The 19,053-nt window shown below is 48.1% G+C and overlaps 2 protein-coding genes across 5 annotated transcripts; both read right to left on the bottom strand.

Annotated features, from left to right (window-relative positions):
* Window positions 1-88: 88 nt before the first annotated feature.
* TREX1 (three prime repair exonuclease 1) lies at window positions 89-2,089 on the bottom strand. The gene is made up of 2 exons (XM_060022403.1): window positions 1,520-2,089; window positions 89-1,201 (listed from the first exon to the last, which is right to left on the bottom strand). The coding sequence occupies exon 2, from the start codon at window positions 1,178-1,180 to the stop codon at window positions 236-238; it is 945 nt and encodes a 314-aa protein (XP_059878386.1). The 5' UTR covers window positions 1,181-1,201; window positions 1,520-2,089; the 3' UTR covers window positions 89-235.
* A 53-nt stretch (window positions 2,090-2,142) lies between these two features.
* Window positions 2,143-19,032, bottom strand: ATRIP (ATR interacting protein). Of its 4 annotated transcripts, XM_060022400.1 has the most exons (13): window positions 18,711-19,032; window positions 16,749-16,879; window positions 15,899-16,069; window positions 14,206-14,324; window positions 12,456-12,613; window positions 11,103-11,198; window positions 10,656-10,785; window positions 9,777-10,466; window positions 4,013-4,149; window positions 3,763-3,854; window positions 3,228-3,308; window positions 2,756-3,008; window positions 2,143-2,343 (listed from the first exon to the last, which is right to left on the bottom strand). In XM_060022400.1, the coding sequence occupies exons 1-13, from the start codon at window positions 18,955-18,957 to the stop codon at window positions 2,276-2,278; spliced, it is 2,373 nt and encodes a 790-aa protein (XP_059878383.1). In that variant the 5' UTR covers window positions 18,958-19,032; the 3' UTR covers window positions 2,143-2,275. The 4 variants fall into 4 exon arrangements, 3 of the variants coding, with proteins under 3 accessions (XP_059878383.1, XP_059878384.1, XP_059878385.1); XM_060022401.1 differs by lacking the exon at window positions 3,228-3,308; XR_009520870.1 differs by lacking the exon at window positions 2,143-2,343 and having other exon boundaries at window positions 2,874-3,008; window positions 3,228-3,324.
* Between the last annotated feature and the right edge of the window lie 21 nt (window positions 19,033-19,053).

Here is a 19,053-nt window from a genome sequence, read left to right as displayed (position 1 = left end):
TCATTTCCATCCAGTATTTGAAGTTCCTTGTTTTCCCTACTTTTATTGGGCTCAGACGTCTGACCATCCTGCTAGGGAGGGTGATGGACAAAGACTGCCACTTCCTGTGCCCCCGGCCCCAGGTGTCTCAGTGTGGGCAGAAGTGCGGGAGGCTCTCAGGCTGCCACGGTGGGTAGAAGTGAGTGATCACTCGGTGCTGTGGAGGGTCTTTATTAGTCAGAATTTCCTTCTTGGCCTACTGCCCGGGTATGGCCAAGGACAGCCTATACAGCGTGGCTACTGCCAAGGTCAGGAAGGCCAGCAGGCCCAGTGGGGCCAGCAGTCCCTCCCTGGGTGGGGCTCCAGGGCTCTTCACTGGGGAAAGGGGCTTAGGGTTCCTGTTTCCACCACGGTTGGGGCTGGTGCCCCTGGCTCTGGCCAGGGGTACCGTGGCCGTAGCAGCAGATGGCCTTGGGCTGGTTCCAGTCGAGGCTGTGACCACGTACATCGGCTTGACGGTGCTGAAGGGCCTGGCATGAGCATCTACCCACCGCAGCAGGGCTCGTGGCCTCCACTGACAGATGCTGAGCAGGGCGAGGACGTCACCCTCGGCTGTGTGTGAGTCTGGTGGGGCCTGCCCGTACAGGCGCGTGTAGATGCTGCCCAGGCTGTAGCTCTTCCTTGGGCCGTGCTCTGAGGGGCTGTCAGCTTGCTCCAGGGCCTTCAGGGCAGCAATGCTATCCACACAGAAGGCGCCCTCCAGAGCACTGGCAAGGCCCAGCACAGCCAGCTCTGCCTGGAGCAGGGGGAAGTCGTAGCGGTCACCGTTGTGTGCCACAAGGCACCAGGGCTGTGGTTGGCGCTGCAGGAAGGCTCGGAGCATGTTGGCCAGGTTGGCATCGAAGCATTGACGCCCGTGTGCAGCCAGCACAGGTGTGCTCAGACCTGTGATCTCACTGGCTGCAGGGCTACAGGCCTTCCCCGGAGCCACACACAGGGAGAGCTTGTCCAGCACCCGGGGTGGTGGGGGCACTGTTGAAGGAGGCCCCTGAGGGGTAGGAAGTCTCTCCAGGGCCCATCTGTGGATGGCCAGCAGGCATAGCTCTGTGACCTTGGGCTGGGAGAAGGGCAGGCCAGTGGCCTCCAGGTCCAAGAAGATGAGGGTCTGCACAGGACCCGGGGGCAAGGCCTGCGAGCCCATGGTGGGTATCTGCCGCTGAGCCTGGGGAGGAGCATGGGGTGGGTGGTGGGTGTGTGAGTGCCCAGTGATAAGAAGTAAGGCAAGTGGGGTGGGGTGGGCAGGAGCACCCCTCTGGCCTTCCCTGCATGGGCAGGCACTGTTGCTGAGCTCTAGGACCCATTTCCAGGGCAGGAAGCCAGGGAGGGTGGGGTGGCTTTCTTAGTGGGACCAGCACACCGTTTCCTGTTCAGGGGAAGGCTTGGCTCCTCCCCCTAGTGCCCGCTTAGTCTGGTGAGGGTTGGTGGGGCAGGTACCCATGCCCTCCCACCCTACCCCCTCCCCTCGGGGGTCCTCACTTACCGAGTAGCAGGCAGGCAGCAATGACTCAGGGTGCTGCACGCTCTCCAGCTGGTTCTTGCTGCTGGCAGCAGTGGCGGGAAGTGAAACTCGGCCTGAGCCCGCCCAGCGGCTGGTGTGAGCAAGGCCCGCCCCGCTTGTCAGCCTGCCTGGGCTGTCCCTCCTGCCAACACCTGTCCCTCCCCAGGCACCCACAGTGCTATCCCCAAAGGCCTCCTCAGACCTCTCGCTGTGGGCCTGCTGGCTGGCACAATGCACCAGGGCCCTCACGCCCTCAAACCGGGAGGACAGGGCTATGGGGCAGGCTAGCTCCAGGACTTGAGCCTGCTGGGAGCCCCTGCCGTGGCCATTTTGCACCCACCCCTTGGCCCCATTTTCCCAGGCCTCCCTGGTTTAGGCCTGGGCTGAGGGCCACCTTTTCCCTGCCACACAATGGTTTCTTCCCATGGCCTCAGGCGAAAGTGATGACTCAGGACAATTCCACAGGCAGGGCAGGGCAAGGCAGGGCAGGGCAAGGCAGGGCTCCTTCCTCAAAGCAGATTCATTACCGTGGGGCTGCTGGCCAGGAACAGGAAGAAGGATCTCAGCCTTCCCTGGGTCCTCCTCCTGCTCTGTCCCTCCCACTTAGCCCACACAGATCAGACTCAGGAAACATAAGGCTGGCCTTTTCTTTAACAGCCAGTCACTGCTTTTAATCAGGGGATGAGGTAAGGAAAGTGGTGGTGTTGGTGCCACCATGTGGCTCGATGCTCACAGGCCTCAGCCACAGTCCATCTCGGGGTCGTCCACATCAGCCTCCGCGGCACAGAGATCATCCAGGGCTGCCTCTGAGCCAAAAACAAGAGGGTTCTGTGGTGAAGTCCTGCCTGAAGGTGCTGGGACTGGGGGAGGTCCCACCTCTCCTCCCCACCAGGCCCACAGGAACTAAGCAGTCCCTTCCACGCCCAGGCCTTGCTCCCTCAGCTACTGCAAGCAAAATAATACAAAGGCAATTCAGACAGGGATGTTTCTGGAAAAACCGTGGCTCTGCCAGGCCGACTCAGTAGGTATGAGCAAAAGGCAGGCTGATATGCTGAGAGAAGAACCGGACAGGGAAGAAAAAAAATGGCCCCCGTGCCGGCAAAGGCTGTGTGGATGGAGCACTGCTGACCTAAGGCCAGGTAGTCTGATTTGTCCATGAACTTCAGGGCAAACTCCACATGTGGGCTGGGGCAGGGAGGGGCCCTCCTGCAGGCTCACCTTCACAGCCTGTCACGTCAGGAAGCCCTCGAATCAGCATGCTGACCCCTGGCATCACCTGGTCGTACTGATGCAGGACCTCCACGCAGTGCACAGTGAAAAGCTTGTCCTTTTGGGACAGACTGTGCAGCAGCAGCACTGTATCTCGCAGACACCGCACCGTCCGCTTCTGCTGGTCAGTCCTCGGGGGCCCCCCTGCCCTCCGCACAGTCAGCCACTGTCTGTGCAGCATCACCGTGAGTGCTCTGACTACCTGAGGGAGGGCACAGGCTGAGGTCAGGTCAGGTGGTCCCTGCACCCTGACAGCCTGCTTAGCTGGGCAGCATCTTTCCTAGCCACCCGGGTGAGGAAGGTTCTGAACAGTGGCACCAGGGTCTAGCTCTGGTGAAGGAGCATGGGATGCTCTCACGGGGCCCTGTCATTCACCAGCAGAGCTGCCCACTGTCGGCCCCTGCCTGCCCCCGGCACTCACCTCCACGTTGCACTGGCAGCTGGAACCAGTGACTGGGGAGGAGGGGCTCTGCACAGCAAGCTTAGCCAGGAGCCACACAGCCTAGAACAAGAACAGACTGTCCCATCCATGGCACAGTGAGGCCCTGGTCACAGGGAGGGCTTTCTCAGCCTTCTACAAGAGCTCCAGTTGCCTCAGCAACTGCTTGTCTGCACTAATGGGATCCAAGAGGTGGTAGTGTTTTGGGACCTTCCCAGGAGACACTCAGGACTAACACCTGTGTCTCACCACTGACCCACCTGCCTCCGTGCCCACCTCCAGCCACCAGGCAACTTTGCCAAGTCCCAGGATACCCTGGGCTCCGACTGTACTGTATCTGTGTAGTATGGAGCCCCCCAAATGAGTTTACCTTGCTAGTGGCTCAGCGTGTTACCAAAATGAATTAAAGCTTCCTTTAATTCCCAGAGGAAGGAGAAGAGTGGCTCTTACATGGGATGGAGTGGGGTGGGGTGGGGTGGGTTGGTGAGCAGCACAAAAGGGGCTCTGGTGTCTTTACCTCTTGTTCCAGCTGAAGCCACTGTGTCTCCGAGGCGGCTTTGTCAGGCCTCGATGTGATGTACATGTACAGCAGCAGCAGGAGGCAGCCTTCTGGAAAGGACACACCACCTCTCACTCAGGATCCGCCTTCTCACCCAGTGCCTGAGGTACAAGCTGCAGAAGCCCTCAGGAGGCCCTGGACCTGCCCCTGCCACCACCCTTCCCTCCAAGCTGCAGGAGTCCAGACGCACGCCCCTGGCCTGCTTTACCCGGGTGGGAGCAGAGCTGAGGTGCAAGCTTCTCATGGTCCACCAGGAGGGACAGGAGCTCAATAGTCAGCAGCACACTAGGCAGGGGTGTCTCTGGGCGCAGGCACTGTGGCAGCACCCGGAACACGCACTGGAACCTGAAACACAGGGCCCCAGAGAGATGTGACACCTCCAACCCAATCCCATAACTCACCCTCACCTTTCACGATAGGCAACAGGAAATTGAAGAGGCCAGTAAAAAGGAGACTCGATTCAGACAGACCTGAGTTCAAATGCCACCCTACTTGCTGATACTTGTTTCAGGCGAACGAGTGGGTACTACCCTTCACTGTGGGACTGCTGTGAGGGACAGGGCCTGTCATCCCTTATAGATGACAGGCCCTTACCTGGCACAGTGCCACCCAGCAAATACGAGGTGCCCCCCTGGACCTCGGGTGCCGGCCTCTGCACTACTCTTGGGCTCCTTCCTGCCTCTGCTCCCAAACAGGGAGGCAGGTTCAACTTGAGTGTGAGAGAAACGTCCTGTGCCCACCACCAGAGGACTGGCCAGGCATCAGCAGCAACAATGTGGACTTGGCTATGGTTGGATCTTATGAGACCACTCGCTGGGCAAGGAAGACTTCATTTTCCCCACTTGTCGGGAAACACCAGCTCCTCTGCCGCCACGTATGAGAAGGTACACACTCAGGGTGTGCATGGTGAGGGGCTTGGGCACTCTCCCCCTGGTCTTGGGGGCAAAGGGATGGCGCATTCATTACCAAGGAACCGAGTCCAAAGACAAGCACTGCTTTTTGCTCAACCCACACAGCCTCGTGGGTGGGGGGAGGGGCAGTTCTGCGGGTATGTCCCTTTTCAGGCGCACGGCACCGAGGGTTAAGAATATTCCTTGTACACCATTAGGAAGCAAGGTCTTTTTGGGGCGAACTCATTTTAGAGCAAATCCTGTATGAGAGACAAGCTGAATGTTTCTAGTCACCAGGGAGTGTGGAACTTTGTGGGAAACTGGAATTTAACCGGTTACTACCTAATTTCATTATTAGGCCAGAAGTGGCCCCTGAAACTAAAAAAATCCATCTTTATATACAACACAGTGGTTTCCAAATTATTTTTGACAGCATCAGAGCCGCCTTTTTAAATGAAAAATTTTTTTTTTTGGCACAGCCCCTAAATGCACAATAAATACGTCATCCTGCCCTGGCTGAGCTGGGGATGAGAACTTTTTGTTCAAAAGCGCCTGCCATGCCAGTACCTGGGGAGCTACGCTGGACCTACCCCTAAAACAGATGCAGTGGGAAGACAAGTGTCTGAGGGGATGATGTGCCCTCAAGCCTGGGTGGGCAGTGGTGCCTTTCATAGGAGATCACAGCCTGCCTGGCTGCTCATGTTGTATCGTATACTGCTATGGAGCCTTGGGAGCACCTGTCCCTGGCTTTTACTACAAGGTGAACAAGAAGCTGTGTGGTAATGGGGTTCAGCCTGCAAGCATGAAGGAATTCAGAGAAGCACTGTGTGGGAGGTGGCATCAGACAGCGATCAAGAACAATGATTCAAAAAAAAAAAAAAAGAACAATGATTCAGGAGCCTAACTGGCTGATCTAGCATACTCCCTCTGGGGTTTCAGACAAGTTTCCCTACCTCAACATGGGGTTTATTCATTCAACAAACACTGAGTGCTCACAGTGAGCCAGGCTCTGTACTGGGCGTGAAGACAACAGGGCTCTGAGGGTGCCATCCAAGCTAGTGAACAGAAGGCATCTGTGTCTGGCCTGCAGTAAGCACCCATTAAATGGCTGTTTTTTGATGTTATTGTGGACAAGCTCAACAGGAATAGAATGATGATATATCTACCAAGAGAACTGCTAAAAATGTGGTTCCTGGAATTCATTCATTTAAAAAGTAAGAAACGGATGCAAAGATTTTTCAATATCCACATATCAATCAATGTGATACACCACATTAACAAACTGAAGAGTAAACACCATGTGATCATCTCAATAGATGCAGAAAAAGCTTTTGACAAAGTTCAACATCCATTTAAGAGAAAAACTCCAGAAAGTAGGCATAGAGGGGAACATACCTCAACATAATGAAGGCCATATATGAAAAACCCACAGCTAACATCATATTGGTAGGGACTTTCCTGGTGGTCCAGTGGTAAAGAATCCACCTTCCAAAGCAGGGGACGCAGGTTTGATCCCTGGTCGGGGAACTAAGATCCCATGTGCCTCGGGGCAACTAAGCTTGTGTGCCTCAGAGAGCTCACATGCTGCAAACTACAGAGCCCACACACTCTGGAGCCTGCGCGCCACAACTACAGAGTCCACACACTCTGGACCCTGCACGCACAACTAGAGAAGAGAAAACCCACATGCCACAACTAGAGAGAAGCCCGTGTGCCACAATGAAGAGACCATGCGTTGCAACTAAAGATCTCGCATGCCTCAACGAAGATCTCACCACAACTAAGACCCAATGCAGCCCAAATAAATAAATAAATAAAATTTAAAAAAATCATACTCATTGGTGAAAAGCTGAGAGCGTTTCCTCTAAGATCAGGAAGAAGACAAGGATGAGCACTCTCACCACTTTTATTCAACATAGTTTTGGAAGTCCTAACCACAGCAATCAGAAGAAAAAGAAATAAAAGGGAATCCAAATTGGCAAGGAAGAAATAAAACTGTCACTGTCTGCAGATGACATTATACTATACATAAATCCTACAGGTGCCACCAGAAAACTACTAGAGCTCATCAATGAATTTGGTAAAGTTGCAGGATACAAAATTAATATACGGAAATCTGTTGCATTTCTATACACTAGCAATGAGCTATCAGAAAGAGAAATTAAGGAAACAATCCCATTTACCATCGCATCAAAAAGAATAAAACACCTAAGAATAAACCTACCTAAGGAGGCAAAAGGCCTGTACTCCAAAAACTATAAGACACTGATGAAAGGAACTGAAGACGACATAAACGGAAAGATATACCCTGTTCTTGGATTGGAAGAATCAATACTGTCAAAATGCCTATACTACCCAAGGCAATCTACAGATTCAGTGCAATTGTTATCAAGTTACCAATGGAATTTTTCACAGAACCTAGAATAAAATTTTAAATTTATATGGAAACATGAAAGACCCTGAAACAGCCAAAATAATCTTGAAAAAGAAGAACAGAGCTGGAGGAATCATACTCCCTGACTTCAGACTATACTACAGTGCTACAGTAGTCAAAACAGTATGGTACTGGTGCAGAAACAGACACATAGATCAACGGAACTGAATAGAGAGCCCAGAAATAAACCTACATACCTAAGGTCATTTAATCTGTAACAAAGGAGGCAAGACTATACAGTGGAGAAAAGACAGTCTATTCAATAAGTGGTGCTGGGAAAACTGGACAGCTACTTGTAAGACAATGAAATTAGAACATTCTCTAACACCATATACAGAAATAAACTCAAAATGGATTCAAGACCTAAAGGGAAGACCAGCTACTATCAAACTCCTAGAGGAAAACATAGGCAGAACACTCTTTGACATAAATAGCAGCAAATTTTTTTTTTTTTGGATCCATCTCCTAAAGCAAAGGAAACAAAAGCAAAAATAAACAAATGGGACCTAATTAAATTTAAAACCTTTTGCACAACAAAGGAAACCATCGGACAAAATGAAAACACAACCTGTTGAATGGGAGAAGATAACTAAGTGATATGACCGATAAGGGGTTAATAGCCAACATATACAAACAGCTCATACAACTCAACATCAAACAAACAACCCAATCAAAAAACGGGCAGAACTGAAAAGACATTTTTCCAAAGAGGACATCCAGATGGCCAACAGGCACATGAAAAGATGCTCAATATCACTCATCATCAGGGAAATGCAAATCAAAACCACAATGAGATATCACCTCACACCAGTCAGAATGGCTATCATCAAAAAGAACACAACAAATGTGAAGAAAAGGGAACCATCCTACACTGTTGGCGGAATGTAAATTGGTGCAGCCACTGTGGAAAACAGTATAGGGGTTTCTCAAAAAATTAAAAGTAGAAGTACCATGTGACCCAGCAATTCCACTCCTGGGTATATATCTGAAAAAAACCAAAAACACTACTTTGAAAAGAAACATGCACCCCAATGTTCATAGCAGGGTCATCTACAATTGCCAAGGTATGGAAGCAACCATCAACAGATGAATGGATAAAGAAGATGTGGTACATGTACACACACACACACACACACACACACACACACACACACACACTGGAATACTACTCAGCCATAAAAAAGAGCAAAATTTTGCCATTTGCAGCAACATGGATGGCCTTGGAGGGCATTATGCTAAGTGAAGTAAGTCAGACAGAAAGGCAAATACTGTATGATATCGTATGTGGAATCTAAAAAATACAGCAAACTAGTGAACAAAACAAAAAAGAAACAGGGGCTTCCCTGGTGGCGCAGTGGTTGGGAGTCCGCCTACCGATGCAGGGGACACGGGTTCGTGCCCCGGTCCGGGAGGATCCCACATGCCGTGGAGTGGCTGGGCCCGTGAGCCATGGCCGCTGAGCCTGGGCATCCGGAGCCTGTGCTGCGCAACGGGAGGGGCCACAACAGTGAGAGGCCCGCGTACCGCAAAAACAAACAAAAAAACAAACAAACAAACAAAACAAACAACAACAACAAAAAAGAAACAGGCTTACAGACACAGAAAACAAACTAGTGGTTACCAGTGGGGAGAGGGAAGGGAGGAAGGGCAATATAGTGGTAGGGGATTTAAAAAAAGCATTGTTATGGGATTATATGAAATCGTGTGTGAAACTTTTGGAAACTGTAAAGCACTACGGAATTAAAAAAAATAAAAGGAAAGAGAAGACTCAATAATAAAAAAAGAAGCAATCAGCCACCATGAGCTGGGCCCCCTGCCAGGCACCTGGGTGATGGTAACACGCCTACCTTGCTGCTCACACTACTCTGCAGTACACTGTGTCTAGCTCTAAGCACCACCTTTAGGATGCACCAGACCAGCCAGAATATATTCATATGGAAACCAGGATCCAGAAGTGTTTTTAGCAAACAGGTATTCTGAGTTCAGAGACAAAAAGGCTTAAGAGACATCCAACAGAGGAACTGGCCTCTTGGTGGAATGCTGAGGGGGAGATGGGATTACAGGACGAGGGGATTGGCTGGGTGGTGTTTACCCTCCCAGTGTTGAGGGTCTGGAATCCCAAGCTAGGAATTTACGACAACAGTGTTCTGCAACAAACCTTAAGAAGAGCAAGTAACCTGTGGCTCATGCCAGTGGTGGACACCATGATGATGGGCAGATGCCCAGCAAGGTCAGCTTGTAGCTGCAGACCCTCCACACACCCTCTGCTTCTTCAGGGAACCCCACCAAACTAAACTTCAATGTGGCTCTGAAATCTGGTCTTCACCTGATCCATGTCCCAGGTTCAAAGGCCTCTTGATTCAACCTTTGTCTGTTTCGGGGGCAGGACACTCTTCCATAGTGACTAGCTTCTTTTGCTTACCTACTATCCAGAGGCAGAACTAAGCCAAATAAACCACTTCCTTGGTTCTTCTAACTCCTGGCCCCACTTCCCATCACTTCAGAACTCTAGCTAAGAACCTAAACCAAGGCTTAGAGCTGAGCAGTATGGACGAGTCAAGATGGGAACAAGTACAGGGGCCACAGGACAGACCTCAAGAGGCCGGGTAAGACCCACAAGGAATCATGACTCCCATGCTGCGTTATACCTGGGCAGGAAATCAAAGGAAGCATTTTCAGCTAATTTCACCAAAACCTTAAGGCACTGGCTGAGGACACTGGCTTTAAGGTGACCTGTTGCTGCAGAAGAGAAAGCCAAAAGTTGAAGAAGCATCTTCAATAGTGGGTGCTGGCCTTGGTCACCAGCAAGCCTCCCTGGGGCTGAGGTCACATCCCCACGACCATGTCCGTCAACCAGGCTCTGGTCTCCTTCCCTAGCAGCAGAATCGGCGCCTGCTCCTGATAGTAACAGGCAAATGACTGCTCCGCTGTGGCACACCAGGTGCTGAAGAACGCTTAGTGAAGCCACAGAGAAGCCTTCCAGGTTGCAAAGTGAGTCCTCGGGGCTGGCCTCTACCCCAGAGCTCACACAGGAGGGATGTGTCGGTGAGTCCGCAGGCGCTCCGCTTCTCTTGGCTGCTGCCAAATCCTGCAGAGCCTGGCAGTGTAAGCCGATAAAGAACTGTACCAGGGGGAGGAGGTGCACAGCTCCAGGAAGCTGGCAGAGTGGGAAGGCCCTTCCGCCTCCCTCTGCTGGGTCTCTGTCACAGGAGCCTTCATTCCTGGCCACCAGATTCAGTCCAGTAAGTGCCAGGTTCTGTGCTTCTCTCAGGGCCAAGAGGGGAAATGACCCATCACAAGAACCTGTGGTCCTCAGGCTTGAAATCCCAGTCAAGGTACTAGCAATAGACACAAAAGAAAACACACAAGTGTGAGAGGGAGATAAGGTCAAGGGACCCAAACAACCTGCCTGCTAAATTCTCTAGTTTTCCTGCCCAGAGCAGACCTCCTAGGCCGGTCAGGACCAGATAGGGACTTGCTTCCTGGAAACTTCTTCCAAACAAGCTTTTTAGGAGTATTATGCTTACCTGCCAAGCCCGGGTAGCTGGAACAGGGTGCCGGTAGGAGCCTCAGAACAACTGCTCAGGAGGTGGCACAGACCTAGGGATGACCCTGGGATCAAAGGCTGCTTCAGGAGAAGGTTTATCAAAATGGAGCCTGCAGAAGACAAGGTGACTGTAGAAGGTTCTGACATGAGAGTGCTTTTCTGTGATGCCAACTATCCTCTAAACTGCCACTGAGTTCCCTTGAGACGCCTGTGGGTACTGAAGGCTCGGAGGCATACTTGCTCTTGGCCCCTTCCATTTTATAGTCTTCTGCTTAAGCCACAGACTACTACTCCCCTGGACCCTCTAAAGCACTGCCTGGGGTACTGATTGAGCCCAGGACAGTTCCCTAGGCAATTCCACTGCAGCATCACAGAGGATGATTGGACCCAGGAAGGCCTCCTGCAGAAGGAGCAGGCATTCTGGTACCTTGAGTGTTTGATCTCTGCATCCAGCTGTCAATAAGCCTTTTCTGGGACTGTTCTTGCTTTATCGGGTCATCTCCCAGACTGTGGGTCTTATTCTCTGAATAACAGATAATATGTTAATCAAAACTGGAACACAAAAGCACAAGTATATCAGAAACTCTTAAATGTAATGAGTTTAAAACATACATTGTTCTACTTCTTCAACTTTGGATCAAAACAAGAGCCAAAGCAACTCAAGAACCTTCACATCTTTGCCTTCCTCATATAAAACAGGAACTTGCATAAGGAAAGGAAAGGAAAAGAAAATTAAATTGTTTGCCCCACTTCAAAATCAGGCAATAACATAAAAGCATTTTATATGATTCTTATTATGTGCCAGACATTGTTCTAAGAGCTTTATACATGCTAGCTCTCTTGTTCCTCACAGCAACCCAACCAGGAGGTGTTATCATTGGCTCTGTTTTACATATGGGAAAACTGATGCACAGAGGTTAAGGGACTTGCTCAAATCATGCAAGCCAGTAAGCAGTGTGACTGGGACTCTCGGCCAGGCTGGTGGGCTCCACTGCCTGCTCATAACACCACCCGATAACCTCTCCTGAAGTTGCTAAATATCAAAAATGTTAGTAGCTGTAGTTCTCAGGGGTGGCGTGATGCTAATGACTTGAAAGGGTTGATGGTAGGAGAAAGGCAATGTATCTGAATTGTAAGATAAACTGGCATAGCACAGTCTCAGAGTGAAAACCTACTAATGCTAGATTGTCTCTCTAGAAAGCAGTAGCCTTCCCTCAGTCTGGACTCAGCTGGGCGATGAAAGGAGCACATGTTCCTGCATACTAGCTGTGTTTCTGGCATGGCAATGGATGCTGACTGGAGGTTTTAAAATATGCCTGCAAATTCTTTGACACACTTCTCCTCAAAGGGTGCAGCCTAGTTTTCTTCCCCTTGAACATGGCCCAGACTCAATGACTAACTTCTAACAAACAGAATGTGGCAGAAGTGATGCTATGCGACCTTTGAGGCTAGGCCATAAAAAGGATAGCTTCCACCTATCTCTCTGGGTTTGCTAGCTCTAGAGGAAGCCATCTACCAGGTTATGAGATCAGCCAAGTAGCCCTGTGGAAAGGCCCACATGTGGAAAGGAATTCCACTGCCAGACATGTGAGTGAGCCACCTTGAAATAGATCCTCCAGCCCCCTACAAGGCTTCAGTGCCCGCAGAGACAAACCATCCCCACTGTGCTATCAGAACTGCTGACCCACAGAAACGAGGAGAAAATAAATACTCAAATGTTTCAAGGCTCAAGTCTGAGTAGTCTGATATAGAGCAATAGATGATGGATAGACTGACTTACCCTCTTTGCCCATCAGGGACTTATATCCTGGATCGGTCTGGCAGGGGTGGGGAAGGGACATGTTAGCACTAAAAGACTCCTTTGTAGGGAAAGATGGTTTTCCAAGTTGTGGAGAACATGCTTCTGGCTTTATAACCACAGAAGGGCTTTTCCTAGGACTGGAAAAAGTTAACTATGAAAGCAAAGTAATGATTCTGCTAACACCATGTAAAATACCTGGTTATAAAACTTCTAACAAACTTTAAACTTTTCCTATCTAGGTGATTTGACCAAAAATTTTATCTATTACACGTTTGTTATTCTTTGTCAGGACAGCAATGCAAAATTCAAGGCATTTTGATTCAAATTGTTGAAAAAAAAAATCTTTCATTTGCTTCCACCTTCTTCCAATCACCCAAAAAAATTGGCTATAACTCCATTACTATTTCCAGTTCCACCAAAACATCTTTTCAGTTTGCAACCTCTTTTTTTTTAATTGAAATATAGTTGCTATATAATGTTATATAAGTTATAAGCAAATGCTATAGTGATTCATAATTTTTTTTTTTGCGGTACGCGGGCCTCTCACTGTTGTGGCCTCTCCCGTTGCAGAGCACAGGCTCCGGATGCGCAGGCCCAGCGGCCATGGCTCACGGACCCAGCCACTCCGCGGCATGTGGGATCCTCCCAGACCGGGGCACGAACCCGTGTCCCCTGCATCGGCAGGTGGACTCTCAAGCACTGCGCCACCAGGGAAGCCCTGATTCATAATTTTTAAAGGTTATACTCCATTTATAGTTATTATAAAATATTGGCTATATTCCCTTTGTTGTACAATATATCCTTGTAGTTTATTTTATACTTTAATAGTTTATACCTCTTACTCCCCTATCCCTCTATATTGCCTTTTTCCCATTTCCTCTCCCCCCTGGTAACCACTAGTTTGGAACAACCTCTTTTATAATAGTCAGGGACTGAATGAAAAGATTTTCAGGAGAAAGAGGGTCTAGAAAAAGGTGTATTGTGTCTTGCAACTTGGAAACTGAGCCAGTGCCTTGGTGCCAGGGTCTTTATGTTAGAGAAGCAGTCTTAACCCTCTGATTGGAACAATGCTGAGGCACTCCTGTTGGTGTAAAGAGGTGAGGATGGACTCCCTCTGCTCTCCTGTCTTACCTGGGCTACGCAAGGCAAGAAAAGTTCAATTTCACACCCTGCCCATTATAAGCAAAGGCAGCAGAATGTTTAATACCAGAAAAAGACGACCTGACCCACACTGTTCAAATTTCAAGGCTGATCCTGACAGTGTGCCAGACTTCTTTGGCAGGCAGGGGACAGGACGGACCATTAACAAACTGATCACATCTGCAGCAAAGGTGGGGACTGCTGGACAGCAAATGAGAAAAAATATTCCAAGCAGTTGGGACTGAAATACAGTTGGGGCAAAATCATTTATTTGAAACAAATTACATAAAAATGAAGACTGGTCCACTCCAAAAGTTTGGAGAGCATCTTTCCAGCCTCTTTTCATCCCGAGGAGCTGTGTTGTGTTTATAAAGTCTACAGGGAGGAAGCACTTCTAGAGTGTGGGGCCTTTATGCTATGATGCCCCAAACCACTCTAGTCTCATCCAAACCATCTTTGAGGCCTTCAGGAAAGAGCATCTATGCCCCAGTGGCAGAGTCTAAACGACCTTTGTTCAGGACTAGCCTGACATTGTTATTCAGACTCTAAACGATACAAAACTGTATTCTCCCTCTAGCACCATCATTACCTGACATGGGAAATGGAGGGAGCAGCTAGTTTATTAGCTCGTTCACTGCTTTGAAGCTTTGTCCTTAATTCATTCATCTCTGCATCTTTAAATTGGAGTTCAGACTGCAATGACTGGAGCTGGAAGGCAAAAGAAGCATACTTATAGAGGCCTCATCACATATACAGAAACAGCTCTGGGCTTCAAAATCTCAGGATAGTAAAGGAAAAACAAGCAATGAGAGATAGTATAAAAGTCTGCTGTGACATAAATGTCCTAAAATATCAAGCTTTAACCTTCTTCCTGAAAGATGACATGGTATTCTAGAAAGATATTTTGACCTGAACTATAGCTGGTTAGTTTGTGAGGGTTCAAATACCATTTACTCAGCCTCTCTGAACTCCAGCTTATCTGTAACATAAGTACCTGTCTTCCTGGTTGGGGGTATTAAGTAAGAATGGTGAATGTAAAATGCCCAGCACAGAGCTTGACAAGGTACCATATCTCACGGTAACATGTAGACCTTTTAGTGAATATAGTGGTGCACAATCCAAGTCTTCCTGAAGGTCTGGGCTGAGTATTTAGAAGAGTTTTACCAAAACCTTGTACAGTGTGGGGAGACCTGCTGTTCTGGCCAATGGTAACTGCTGCCATTCCCAGGCACAGCACCAGACACAAGGGCAGGACCATTTAAGTCTCACGACAGCCCTTCTGGTTATTTTCTGGAACAGATAAGGGAAATGAGTCATAGAGCATAAGTCATCACCCTGAGGTCACCGCTTGAATAGGATAAAGCCTAGATTCAAACTCTGGTTTGTCTGATTGCAAACCCATTGCTCTTCATCATGTATATGGAAAGGCAACTACTGCTGTTAGTCTTGGGCACAGGTCAGTGCTTCTTTAAAGACTGCCAAGTTTGCTGAATGAAGTAACGGCAGAATAAGCCCACGTTCTTAAGTCTGAAGCCCTGGGAAGTGAAGGAAAGTGGTAATATACTGGACACCCACTGTTTTTCTCCCCAGAACAGTATCTCCTTCCCTTAAGAAACATCATTTTCCTACCTTTGAATATGTGATTTGAATGGGAGCTATTATCTCTTTGATTACAGTGACTAGTTCAGAGGCAGGCACCTGACTCAGGTTAGACCAATTAGAGCCTTCCCCAGAATTTTAAAACTTGGAGATAAAGAACCCTAGGTCTTCAGTCTGCTCTGGAGCTATGAAATATGAGCCCAGGAGCCCCTGGAGAACACATCCTCTACCATAAGGATGGAGCCTATCAATAGTACAGAGAATAAAGATGAGTCGTGGCAAATCTTGAGTCTTCTGAGGCCCCAGCACACCTGTTTTCCCAGACCTAGTTATGGAAGCCAATACATTTTCTTTTGGCCTAAGCTAGGTTAACTGAGTTTCTGATCTGCCAAAAAACAAAAAAAACACACAACAAAAAACCCACTAATTTTAGCTGTTTCTGCAAAGTGTGAGCTAGTAACTTAGACTACCACAGCAAAGCAGAGTTTCATCTAAGTCCTTTTCCAAACCTCAGAGCCTGGAGAAAAGTACATGCAATTAGTTGGTAGCGAAAGTATATAAGACAAACAACTGTTGAAATCTTCCTGGAAGATCTATAAGCAACTTTAGTCATTGCTTCTAAAGGAACTCATTGAGCAGGCAAAGCTGATGTCCATACAAGCAAAACAAATGTTCTGGGTCACCTTTTTGGAGAATTCTTTTTCTTTGTCACTGAGTGCTTGAGTTTTCTCTTGCTCAAGAAGGAAATGTGATCTTCTCTGTTCCTCTAGAATGGATTCTGTCTGATGCAGTGAGTCCCGTAAAATTTTAATCTCTCCACTTTTAATGAGCACTTCTTCTTCCATTGCCTTCATCTGTAAATCCCAAATTGATGTTGTGAAAAGTTTGTAAGGGAAAATTATATATGTACATGTTTCAACATGTAGCTGGGGAGACGAAGAAACACATTTAAAACATGTCCAACAGACCAGAGTGCTCAAAATATATCTGTACCAATCAGACATCACCGTGATCTGCTAGGCCCATTCCTGGGACAGTGGATATTCAGCAAGATAGCTTAAGGACACACTTGTCACTTCTGCATGCAGATTCTATAGGCTCTAAGAGGTATTAAACAATCTGGGTCACACACTTCACAGAACTAAAATTCTACATTATGTTCTTGGTTTTTCTAGGGACCTATAGATAGTCATATGAAGAATGTTTGCTTTTTTGCAAAACTGCTAATGAAAATAGCAACCATTATGATGTTGTTTCTTATATAAGACATAGGCTATAAATTTATCTCAGTGCTACAACAGAAAGTTTGTATCTCTTTTTGTATATGGTTTACAGTGTTTCCTTTCTTGCCCTAGTTGTTAGGAATCTCAGGATTTAGTTTCAACCAAAATTTTCTGGCTTTCTTTCCCCCAATTCATGGGGATGAATGTGGACTCTTGTTTTAAAACGTCTATATATTTTATTGTATAATGCTTTATAACACATGCATAAGTGAATGAATTAACTACAAAAGCCACAAGTTAAATCACTTACCTTTTCTTTAAGCTCTTTGTACTGTGCCTGAAGTAACTCTAATTCAAAATTATCTTTAACTGGAACAGTTTCTCTGTTTTTCCTTGAAGGATTTTTTGACATCCCATCTAATCTGGGGACCTTATGAACATCTGTAAAAAGCAGTTCCCGTATACTTTTTAGGACCCAACATTTTCCCACTTTAGCCAGACAATCACTTTTGAAAGCAAATTAGAGAAAGATCTAGTAAGCACTACAGGTATTTTACAACATAAGAACATGAATCAATCCTCAGGAAATAACAGAAGCTGCCACCCTCTCCCCATTCTGCACCCAGTTTTAAGAGTCTCATCTAAAGGCTGAAAGGTGCTGTGGGAATCTCACTGGTCAGAACTCAGTGATCTATTATTCAACGATATTTACTGAGCACCTAAAATATGCCAGGCTTTAGCCTCTAAAGAAAGGTGCAATGGTGAGCAAAATGGATACAGTCCTTACACTCATGGAGCTTACATGACACTCAAAAACACAAGAATAAATGTAAAATTTCAACTGTTATAAGAGCTGCAGAGAAGAGCAAATATAGGAAAGCCTATAATAGGGGCTTTGATCCAACGGGATGAATAGAAGGCTTCCCCAGGTAAGTGATGACTGAATGGAGAGCTGAAGAACAGGCAGGAACTAACCAGGTGAGTGGCGATGGGGAATAGATGGAAAGAACACTCAGTGTGTAAGAAACAGCAATGTGCAGTTTCTGTATTGTAAGGAAGCAGGGAGAATTCAAGGAATGAAGGAAGGTTAGTGTGGCTAGAACCCAAAGAAGGAGAGGGAAAGGGACAGGCCATGCTGGGCCTTGCTGGCCATGTTAAGGATTTTGATCTTTATACTAGAAGTAGTGTGAAGTCATTAAAGGCTTTCAGTAGGGATGTTCACGTGTATCTGTGTGTGACACAGAGATTCTAGTTTTGAAAAGATCACTCTGGCTGTGGTATAAACTCTGACTTGAGTCATAACTGGAAATGTGGGAACAATTTAGCAGACTATTGTCTGGAGAGGGGTGATGGTAACACAGATCAGGGAGATGGCAGAGATGATGCAGAGAGGATGGATTCCAGAGATGGATGAAGAAGGTAAAGTTACAGGATTTGGAAAGGAATCAGATCCGTGGTCAAGGAAAGGGAGCTGTTGCCTGCCTTGTGCTACATGATTGAGAGTGGTGCTAGTCATTGCCATGCAGAACATTTGGTCATCAAATGTTCTGAGTGTTTTCTGAATGCTTCGCCAGGCACCATGCTGGAGATACTGGTGGATGACTGGGTTTCCAGGAAATGATTGTGTGGAATATAAGATGCATGTAAGACATCCATGTAGAGATTTCTCTTCCTGGGAGCCCCACAAGACTTCACTAGAATGAGGGTAAGTTCCATGAAGGAGGGGGCTTTTGTCTTTTGTTTATTGCTAAGTGTCTGCAGCTCCTAATGTTTGGGCACCTAAGTACGATTTATTGGTTGTATAAAAGAATGAATCTCTTTTATCTCTTGCCTCTGCCAGGCCCCTCTTATGTTCATGCGGCCCAAGGGAAAAGGTGGTCTTCATTAGATCTAAAGCCTCCCAAACCTGTCATAATGATGGGTCCCCATGTGTAGGTAGTGATGATTCTGCTGGTGGTGGTAGTCGTGTTGCAAGGATCTCTGTTAAGAACTAAGAACCTTACTGGTCCAAAGTATAGAAACTAAAGTAAAATGTTAACCTAGCTTTCGGTATTCCAAATCGGCTGTTTGACACTCCTGATACATTTCTCCCCCAAATCAAAGGACCTTTTGGGACACGCCGCTGCTTAAATCAAACTGTTCCTATATTTTTAAAAGGTGAAGTGGCAGTGTGAGTTCAAGACACCGAACAGCGGTCGTGGGGTTCTTAAGCCACAGCCACCTAGTGGGTCTAGCGAGGTCTGCACCACCCTCGGGGAAAAGGCGCACTCACTGGACACGTCCGGAGCCGCGTTCGGGCACTGGCTCAGGGCCTGTGACGCGAGGGTGTCGAGCTCCTCCAGGTCGTCGGCGGTGAAATCCCCGTGCGCGCCGAATGGGTCTTCTGGGTCTGGGGGGGCGGCCGCGAGGAAGCCCCGGGCCCGCTTGCTCGGAGGGTGCTGGGTGCTGGACGGCGGGCCAGAACTGGGTGCCGGGGGCCCGCTCCGCCTCCTGCTGCCTGGCGCGGGGATTCCAGCCATGCCTGCCGCCAGCCGGTATCCGAAGGCACCGAGTCCGGCCTGTAACCTCGAGGCCGGAGGGCTGGACCAACCGATCGCGCGCTGCCGCTCGCCTCA

This window comes from Delphinus delphis, chromosome 10 (genome assembly GCF_949987515.2).
Source record: "Delphinus delphis chromosome 10, mDelDel1.2, whole genome shotgun sequence".
NCBI classification, from domain to species: domain Eukaryota; kingdom Metazoa; phylum Chordata; class Mammalia; order Artiodactyla; family Delphinidae; genus Delphinus; species Delphinus delphis.
The sequence above is the reverse complement of the archived record's forward strand: the minus strand, read 5'-3'. Positions and strand labels throughout refer to the sequence as shown.